General features: G+C 58.1%; 1 protein-coding gene across 1 annotated transcript; it reads left to right on the top strand.

Annotated features, from left to right (window-relative positions):
• Window positions 1-1,137: 1,137 nt before the first annotated feature.
• Window positions 1,138-9,564, top strand: TMEM151B (transmembrane protein 151B; the record flags this gene model as incomplete). Its single annotated transcript, XM_080616931.1, has 2 exons — window positions 1,138-1,230; window positions 8,128-9,564. 2 exons carry the CDS (start codon window positions 1,138-1,140, stop codon window positions 9,562-9,564), a joined length of 1,530 nt encoding a protein of 509 aa, XP_080473057.1.
• Window positions 9,565-10,070: the final 506 nt, after the last annotated feature.

Here is a 10,070-nt window from a genome sequence, read left to right as displayed (position 1 = left end):
TGAGATCGTAAGGCCTACGGACTGTTCCTTGCTCACCCCAGGGAACAGAGTGAGCAATAGCAAGCCACCCATCCCAACACCAAGGCTGAGCCTCAGAGCTCAGAAAAAGTGAAGCAATTTCCAGCAAATTCTGCAGCTTACGCTTTTCCCCAGTTTGGATCTGGAGAAGTACCTGCAGAGACACCTGATTTCCCAAGACTGTCAAGGAAGCTGGGCTCTACCTGCAATATCTGGACCTAAATGAGTTCTTGATCTCTGTGTGTGTTTTCCCTGTTCTCCCCTGTGAGTTTAGATTGAGGGTCTGAAGAGATTTTCTCACTTGTCCCTGCAACCAGGCAGGTTAGGTCTGTGGGTGAAATATGCTGCAGTCAGCTCTGTGATAGCTAGCTAAGCATCCTTGGGCCCAGGGGAGATCATATCAGTGAAGACACTGCTCAAACGAAGGTTTCCCCGTGAGCACCAGCATTACTGCTGACGGTCAGCCTTTACCCTCACACTCCCCTTGACGAGCTGGGGCTGCCCACAGGTTAGGAAAACCGCTGGAGCTCAAGCGAAGTGCTCCGGGTCCTCTGAGCTCCCTCACTTCGTCCCGAGGAAGTGAGGGACTCCTCACCTCTCCCCATCAGCAGTCCGGCCAACCTGACGCACCGTCGGCGGGCCTGGGAGCGGGAGCCCTCGCCGGTAGTGCTCGGCTCCGCTCCCGGTGAGGCTCCCGAGGGGCGGCCTCGTCGGGCTCCTTGCGTGCTTCTCTGCCTGCCGCCGGCGCCTCAAGGTCATCCGCCGTCTCGCTCGGGCGGGCGCGATCCCGCCGTGCTCCCACCCCGTCCCCTCCCCATCCCCATCCCCATCCCGTCACCCCCTCCTCCGCCGCGGCCCTCCCACCGCGGCTCTGCCCGCCCTCCGCCGCGCCGGGCGCGGGCGCGGGAGCGGCGGTGCGCTGCGGCGGGGCCGGGGTCCGGGGTCCGGCGGGCGGCGAGCGCTGCCGCCGTGCCGCGGCTGGAGGCCATGCCGCCGCGCCGCCCGCCCGCCGCGCCGCCCCGCCGCCCGCCCGGAGACCGGCGAGGCAGCGCCCGGCGGCGGGCGGGATAATGCGGCTGCCCAGCCCGCAGGCACCGCCAGCGGGGCGCCCCCGCCGCCATGTCCCCCCCGGCCTCGGCCGCCGCCACCAGCGAGGGAGGCAGCAGCACGCCGGTGCCTCCGGAGGAGGAGGCGGAGGGGGCCCGAGAGGAGGTGAGGAAGGAGAGCGGCCGCCCGCCTCCCGGGACTGCTCCCCACCACCCTCCCTCCATCCCTCTCCACCCGCTTTGCATGTCGCGTTCATTGACTGCCCCGCCGCGGGCCGGCCTTTGCCCGCACAGGTACGGAGCCCCTCGTTGGGAGCCCCTGTGCGGCCCCGGGGCTGCGGTGCGGGCCGGCGCGGGGCTGGGAGGGGGGCGAGGAAACCCTCCCGTCGGTCCCCGCCGCTGCAGGCTGCCCGGCGCCCGGCTGTCCGCGGTGCTGCGGGGCTGGAAGGGACGCATCAGCCAGCGCCGTTCGGGTGGAGGTGGGGTCGGAGGTGGCTGGGGTGTAGGGGGAAACCGCAAAAGAGGAGCGCGGGGCGCTGCTTGGGCTTACTGCAATTGGGAGAGGGTTTTATGCCTGGGAGAAATGGATAGGGAGAGCCCCCCTTGCTGCACCCTGGCTTTGGGGTGCCAGGAGGTAGCACAGCTGCCCGGGTCACTGCAAGGGAAGATGCAGTGATCGACAGGGAGGACGTGGAGAAGCCTGGGGTTGTCGCTGGTGGTTGCTCCCGGCTGGAAGATGGCTGGGGAAAGCAGGAGGTGCAGACTCGGGCAGGCCAGGTACCAGCGCAGCCTTGCCTCTAGGTATGCTGCAGTCCTCCCCCTGCTGATGGCTTCTGTGGCGTCCAGGCAGCAGATACCCAAAAGGGTGAGAAGCAGGGTGCTTTGTGCATGGGGAGCAGCATGGGGACGCAGGTGTGGGAACCCCTTTGTCTGCCTCCACACATCATGCTCGCAGCCTGGGCTTCCCAAGAGGAGAGAAAGCAGCCGCACTGACTAGGAAGACCCATCTTATGCCATGGGGTGGGGGACCCATGGAGGGCAGCTAAGCAGTGTAAGGGGTGCAGCGTTCTCCTGGTTCAGTGGCTTGTCCTCACTGGCGATACCACGGCTCAAAGGGCAGCAGCCTGGGGGGGTGCTCAGAAGCTGGAGCATCACTGGTCCTCTGCTGTTGAGAAGCTGCGGTTAGCAAGTGCTGCATAATCCTGGTATTTCTCTGCTTCCTTGGCTTAGGAAGAGCGTGCATGCCCATGCACGGTTATTCCATATACACAGACTTATATTTAGCTGTAAATAATTGCGGGAGAGGAATGCTGAAGTTCAAGGACTGTGAAGCTGTGCAAATACCGTATTACTCTGCTCTGCGGCTGCTCCTCTCTCCCTGCTTCCATTCAACAAGCCCTGGCGTCCGGAGCCCAGGCTCTCCAAACAGATCCTGACCAGGGTAGCTAAACTGTGAAGTGCCTTTTTAGCATGAGGACAAGCTTGTGCCATGCTGAGACGTGGTCTGTTGCCCCCAGTGCCCTGGCAGCACTGCTGCTATGTACAAGAGAGCACAGTGGCTCTTGAGAGATGCCAGAGCCAGAGCTGGTTTGAATGAACAAAGTATAGCGGGGGCAGAGCCCGGGTGAGTTTCTCTTGCCTACAGTGTCCCCTGGCTTGAGGGATTACGAGAAGATTGTCTGCGCTTTGATTGCTCTGCGGTGGCTGCCAACCAGGGTGCCAGTATAATCGTACCCTGTGGGAGCAGGCAGAGGGCTGCAGTCCATGACCTGCACTCTTTAGGCTAAGGGCACACTTCTCGCAGCCAGAAGCTATCACAGACTTGCATGAAGCAGCTGGTGGAATAGATGGAAGCTGCAGCCTCTCCTAACAGTGCCATGCTTGCTGGTGTCTCAGCTGGTACAATGAGGAGAGATCTTAGTGGGGAGCTTGGATTTGTGAACTGACCTAGGGCAATCCTCTTGTCTTCAGAAATATTGGGAGGGGAGAGTGTTCCTGCTCCCCTGTAGGGCCTGTGTAAGGCTGTGCTAGCAGCGTGATGTCCTCATTTCGATCAGAGCCAACTGCTGGTGCCAGCATTGCTGAGCATCCCGTGAGTGGGGCTGAACCCCAACTATAAGGGTCCTTTGCCCAGGGAGCCAGATGAGATGTGTGGGGACTGGAAAATGGGAAACATGCTCTGTGCTGTTTGAAGGTGCCTCATGCTGACATCTTTCAGGTCCTTGTGTCTAGGGGCCAGGCAGGCTTCAGGTTGTTCCAGCAAGACAAGTTGCAAGAGCTACTCACCAGAGTGGGCTGAGCCCTTGCTCCCTGTTGGCATCACATGCATACACCTACACTTAATGGTGGTAAGCTGAATCTCACTCAGCAATGCATTTCCACCTTAGAGGGTAGGAAATGCCAAGCTTTTCAGCCTGGGAGCAAGCAAAAAAAGTCCTTGTCCTGCTGCTTGGCTAAGATCTGATGGAAGGTACCAATCGTTCTCCAAGCTGCTGTGTAAAATGGAGACCTTAGTTCTAGTGCAGGAGCTGACTGCTGGCAGGATTCCCTGGCTCTGAGATGCTCAGCCTTTCCCTTTCCTCTGCAGCTGGTGATGCTGCCAGCCTGGGGCTGAGCCACCTCTTTCTTCTAGACAGGTAGTTCCTGAACCTGGGCTATAGGCACATGGATTGTGATGGGGGGGTTGCTGGGACCATCCTGACCAGGAGTTGCCAGTGTCTGTCCGCGGCCTTGGAAGATGGTGGCGATTTTTAGTAGTGACTGGATGCTCCCCACCTGCTTTGTTCTGGGGCTTTGAGGTCAAAGGGAGCAGGGCTTATCCATTTGTTGTATGATGTAAGCAAATGGGCAGGGCAGAGCCATGGAAACTGATGCTGAGGAGTCCCACTGGAGTACCCTGCAAGCTGCCTGGCACTCATGAGCTACCTGGGCATCCAGGCTGCTGCTCTGGGGCTGTTTTGAACTGTTTCTTCAGCCCCATGGAGAGCTGTCTCTAGGATACTCAACCCTGTGAATCCAGGGTGTCTCATTAAGTGAAGGCTGAGCATTCTGGGAGTGAACTGGAGATCTCAGGCGGGTCTCTGCAAGGCACAGGAGGTGAGGACACAGAACACGTATTAAATGGGGGGTGGTAGATGGAGCCAAGGACAGGCTGCTTCAGAAGAAGTTTGAAAAGCTTAAAGGATTTCTGGAGTTGTTTAGTGTTCAAAGTGGCAGGGTAAAGTTTGTGGGGGCAATGAAGGTATTTTGCTCATATGCTTGGCCACTGGGGTGCTGGGCAGGTTTGTCCCCTCAAGGCTTTTCTGAGAAGAGGATTCCCCAGATCTCAAAGGAGTTTAGTGCATTATGGGCACCTCCATTCTCTTTGTGGCTGCTCATAAGTCGTCCTTTCCATCCCTTTCTGTGCACCCCAGAGCCACAGCTTCAGGAGTGGAACTCCGTTTCCTTTCACCTCAGGGACAATATCAGAGGCAAATGCTGTGTATGAGGGAGGGAAGGCTGTAGCAGGAGTCTAGCTCTTGCCTTCCCAGCACCCAGGCTCCTGGTAAGGGTTGTCCCATGGGTTCTACATGGTGAGCTGAAGCACAGAGGTCCCACAAAGGGGTTAGCCAGGCCCTGGCTGGACCAGTTCTGACCTATAGCACTGCAGAGCTGTTTAGGTGCACCTGTAATAGTGGATTTGCTTACCCCTCCCCAGTGCTCAAGCCTGAGCAATGGGGGAGGCTCCCGGTGATGGAGGGAAACCCTGTTTGCAGTGAAGTAGGGCAAGCATTTTGCCTTGTTCCATCAGACTGCAGTGGGCAGATGACGATGGCATTTATATCAGAGCCTGCTCTCCTCCCAGCGACACTGTTCTGGGACAGAAAGGATTTCCCTTTCCCTGGCTTTTTCATCTACATGTTTGCTGTGGTGGACTTCTCCAGGGCTGGTTAAGAGCTTGAGGAGGCAACCTTATTCAGCTGCTTCTGCAGGGGGAAGCTTTGGAGCCGGCTGTTTGCTCCTGTGAACCCTTTGCAGCCCAGGAGAGGAGCAGGGATGCTGCAGTTCCTACTGGGATGAGACTCTGCAGCTGGCTCCTCCTCCATCTCTGCTGTGGTTGTATCCCGTCATTGCCACTTGATCAGCTCTCAGAAACCCCACCAGCGTGGCCAGTGTGTATGTTTTTTACTTCAAAAGCCTAGAACAAAACTGGGTTGTAAACAGTTTACAGCAGGGGTTAGCGTGACCCTGTAAAAGCGCTGCAGTGTCTCAGTACTGCGTAGTCCTAGGAGGAGACTAATGCATGGACTAGAGCCCTGCTAACACGGTTCCTGGAACCCAGCCTGGGCTGCATCACTCTCCCTGCCCCCGGTGGGTAACCGCAGCAGGGCTTGCCTGCATCTCCACAGGGGGACAGCCAGCATCTCTCTTCTCCTGAGCAGGAGCATGTGCAATGTGAGGGGCTGGAGCAACTGGGAGGTGGAATTTGCTTTCTGGGACCAATCTGGCCAAAGATCTGTCTTCCTGATCCCCCATCCCCAGCATGGCAAATGAGCGAGCTGAATCTTTGCTGTATTCCTTGTGCTCCATTTACAGCTCCCTGTTAACCCCCACCCCGAACAAAGCACTGAGCCAGCCGCCTCACCCCACAGACAGCCCAGAGTTAGCATGTACCTTGCATCTCCTTGAGGCCCCCCTTCACACCCTCCCCCTGGTCCTTCTTTGGCCAAGCAGTCCCCTTAGAGCCTCCTAGCCAGGACTGCCACTGAGGGGGAAGATTTGCAATGCAGAAGGCAGCTGTGGAAGAGGAAACCGTCAGCTGCCTGGGTGATAGCCGTCAAGTGCAGAGAGCTGTGCTGCAGCCAAGCAAAGCCGGAGGGATCCAGGCAGGCTCTTGTAACCGCAACATGGACCTGAGCAGGGAGAGCACAGCTCGGGCATCTCTGCCTGTGGGTATCCCCATTTCCTCTCCTTGCTCCCTCTTGTTTTATCCGGGGTTCCCTTCTCGTCCCATGGCTGTGAGGCTGCTGAAGTGATGGGTCACGCTGGGAAGACAGGGGCACACATGAGTTTGTGCTGGAGGTGATGAGCAGAGCCACCCCACACCTCTGCCTGTTGCCTGCAGACCAGTGTTACCCAACCTGCCTTCCGTGGGCTCTGTGTCTCTGTCACCTGCTCTCACCCTCAGATGTGGCTCCAAAGAGGAGGCCTCAGTGCTGCTAATGCTTGGGACCCACAGTGGGATGTGCCGCCATTCCCACTGCCACCAGTGGTCCCTCTGGATGTGCTGCCTGTTCCGCTCATCACAGGCTGGCTGCTGGGGAAGGGAAGCTCCCTGCCTCTGGGAGAGACACCTCTGTGGGAGATTTGTGCTGTGTCGCAGTGGCAGAAGTCCCAGACCAGCCTTTGGCAAGGCGTAGGAAGGAATGATTGGCGTGTGGGACTCCAGATTGGGTGAGGAGAGAGCAAGGGGATTTCTTAAAAGAAAGAAGAGGCTCAGATCTGTCCCTAGACCTGTCAGTGGCCTTGTGACCTCTGGGTCTTTCTTTAATTTCCCTTTTAATGCAAAAGTGAAAGTGTGCCCTCCCTGCTTTCCAGCAGGAGCAGCCCATTCAGCTCTTTGGGATCCCTGGATGGGAGACCTCTCCAGCGCAGTGTGTTCAGGAATGAAGAGGTGGGGCCAGGCTTGGATTTCACTGCCATGAGTGGTGTCATTACAGCTGGCACTAGCCCCTTCAGCAGCAGAGGTGAGCTCAGGAGTGGTGCTGTGTACAGTGAGGGAGGCAGAGCAGACCTGAAAGCCTCTAAGTGAGTTTAGCAGCATCTGCACAACGCTGGGGTTCTTGTGCTCCTCTCTTAGGTCGCTTCATTGGGGATTGCTGGATGAAATCTTTTGTATAAGAAGGGCAGTAGTGTCTTTGCATGTTCTCCCTTTGGGTGTGGTAATGTCAGGTCTCACCAACCAAGCTGGATCAATACTTGAGACTGCAGAGTGTTGCAGAGTGACAGAGGTTTCCTTAAGTAGGGGTTTTTTCCCAGGTCTTTCTGAAGCCCCGCATGGCTCCTGTGGTGAAGGCACCAGTTTAATCCCTTTAAATCCATATTGCTGAAGTTCTGCCATTTCCTCACTGTGTGACCTGTGGGCAGGTTCTCCAGAGGTGTGGGCTTTCACAGCTGAATCCCAGTGCAAGCAGCGACATTTGCTGGGAGCCGTGACTGGCCGCTCGCCCTCCCTGCTGCCGTACATTGGCAGGGTGCTCTTTTCTGCCAGCTTGCACACCTTTTAGGATGTTATTCCATATTTGCTTTCTCTCCCACCAGAGGTGGCTGAATTTCACTCGTGGAAAAGAGCTTTCCCATTCTCATGATTGTAAAGCACTTGGGAAGCACTTAGAGCCCCTTGTACTGCCAAGTGTTGTGGTGGGAATTGCCATTACCGAACAGAGACTGTCCCAGCTGCAGAAGGTCTGTTTCTCCATGTCACAGCACCCCAGGCTGCTTGGGCTGCCCTGGTAGGAGAGACCTGCGTGTTGCTGTGGGTCATTACCGGGAAAGGGGGAGAGACCCGTGTGTGAGAGGGGAGAGGCGCGATGGGATGAGCTGTGTGAGGTGTTCAGGTGGGACAGCCCGTTGGTTAGAGCACGGGTGGGATGGGTGCACGAGCCAAGGTCTGTTGGGGAGATCGCCCTGCCTCCATCTCACTGTGCATCAAGGGGACATGTCAGTGCTGGGGTCACTCCCCATTGAAGAAGGGTGATGCTCAGGTGCAGGCTGGCAGAGTTGCCCTCTGTTGCTCTCCTCCATGTCCAGGTGGGCTCTGGCTGCCTCCCGTGGAGGGGCAGAGCACCACAAAGGGAAGGGGTCACAGTTGTCTGCACTGTGGGACTGTCATCCTGGGATCAGTTCCAGCCTCCGGTCTGCCCACTAGGGGTAGGAGCCCCACAGCATCTGTGTTGTCCCTGTTTGAGGGGCTGTGGGTGCCACCATGGCACCCTGCTGCCTGCTCCCCTTCCTCCTGCTGCTGCTGCAGCTGACTGACTCCTCTCTTGTTTTCTCTTCCCTTCTCCCTGCCCCCCCGGAGCAGCAGCGGCCGGTGAAGCAGTCTCTCAGCAAGTCCCTGTGCCGAGAGTCCCACTGGAAATGCCTGCTGCTGTCCCTCCTCATGTACGGCTGCATGGGAGCCATGACCTGGTGCCACGTCACCAAGGTGACCCGTCTGACGTTTGACAGCGCTTACAAGGGCAAGTCCATGATGTACCACGACAGCCCCTGTTCCAACGGCTACGTCTACATCCCCTTGGCCTTCCTGGTGATGCTCTACGTGGTGTACCTGGTGGAGTGCTGGCACTGCTACACCCGCAATGAGCTGCAGTACAAAGTGGATGTGGAGAGCGTGCACGAGCGTGTGCAGCGAATGCAGCAGGCGACCCCCTGCATCTGGTGGAAGGCCATCAGCTACCACTATGTTCGCAGGACCCGGCAGGTTACCCGCTACCGCAACGGGGATGCCTACACCACCACCCAGGTGTATCATGAGAGGGTCAACACCCATGTGGCAGAGGCCGAATTCGATTATTCCAACTGTGGGGTTAAGGACATCTCCAAGGACCTCATTGACTTGGAGAGCTACCCGGCCACGCGGCTCCGCTTCACCAAGTGTTTCAGCTTTGCCAACGTGGAGTCAGAGAACTCCTACCTGACCCAGCGGGCCCGCTTCTTCACGGAGAACGAGGGCTTGGATGACTACATGGAGGCCAGGGAGGGCATGCACCTCAAAAACGTGGACTTCAAGGAATACATGGTGGCCTTTTCCGACCCAGACAACCTGCCTTGGTATGTATCCCACTATGTCTTCTGGGTAGCGGCTCTGCTGACCCTATCCTGGCCCCTGCGGGTGCTAAATGAGTACCGCACCTCCTATGTCCATTACCATGTAGAGAAACTCTTTGGGTTCGACTACGTGGCGGTGACGCCAGCCGAGGAGCGCTCCTTCTGCCGGAGGATGCCCCGCGTCAACACAGTGGACAGCACTGAGCTGGAGTGGCACATCCGATCCAACCAGCAGCTGGTGCCCAGCTACTCGGAAGCGGTCCTGATGGACTTGGTGGGGCTCTCTGGCTGCACCAGCTACTCTGCCTGCCGGTACGGGGGCTACCGGCAGAACTGTGAGCGGTGCCACAGGACTATAAGCAGCTCCTCCATCTTCTCCCGCAGTGCCCTGAGCATCTGCAATGGCAGCCCCAGGATCCCCTTCAGCAGCAGCCGCTTCTCCCTGGGCCGCCTGTACGGCTCACGGCGCAGCTGCCTCTGGCAGAGCCGGAGCGGGAGCCTCAATGAGCAGAGCTGCCCCACGGAGCAGACCCGCCTCTCCAGCCAGGTGACTGTGGAGGAGGAAGACCCCCCTCCTTACCAGGACGCCCTCTACTTCCCCATCCTCATCGTGCACCGCAATGAAGGCTGCCTGAACCACGACCACCGTCACCTCCACCGCAACGGGTCCTGCGTGGAGACCTCACTGTGAAAGCAGAGGCCGGTGAGATCTCGTTGTCTGTTGCCTGGCTCCAGCCAGTGCAGGATTTGGGGAGAGAAGCGCAGGGGAGGCACATGGCCTAGGAGGACATCAAGATGGAGTGGACGGAGCTTCTCGCTCCTGCAGCCAGCAAAAGCTCCTCACACCGTAGCCCTGACCTCCCAGAGGGGTGAGCGCTGATGCTCCCCCTGACATGGCACAGAACTCTAGACCGACCATCACATGCAAAAAACAAAAGAACCCAAACCAACCCCAACACCGTAATTCATGGCGTCAAAATCCAAAGGGGGGAATAAAAAGAGAGGCCTGATGCAGGGAGGAGGGTGCTTTGGCTCCCAGCCCTGGCTCCAGGCTGGCTCGTGCTCTAAGGAACCAGCAGCCACCAGAAAGCGCCCTGCTGCACCTCTGCCCACCCCGCTGCCCATGCTGGAGTGACACCCCTCACAGGGTGCAAGGGAACAGGTCCCTTGGGAGCGGCGTGTCACTGCCTGTGCCTA

This window comes from Psittacula echo, assembly GCF_963264785.1.
Source record: "Psittacula echo genome assembly, chromosome: 4".
Taxonomy (NCBI): Eukaryota; Metazoa; Chordata; class Aves; order Psittaciformes; family Psittacidae; genus Psittacula; species Psittacula echo.
This window is presented reverse-complemented; position numbering and strand designations above follow the sequence as displayed.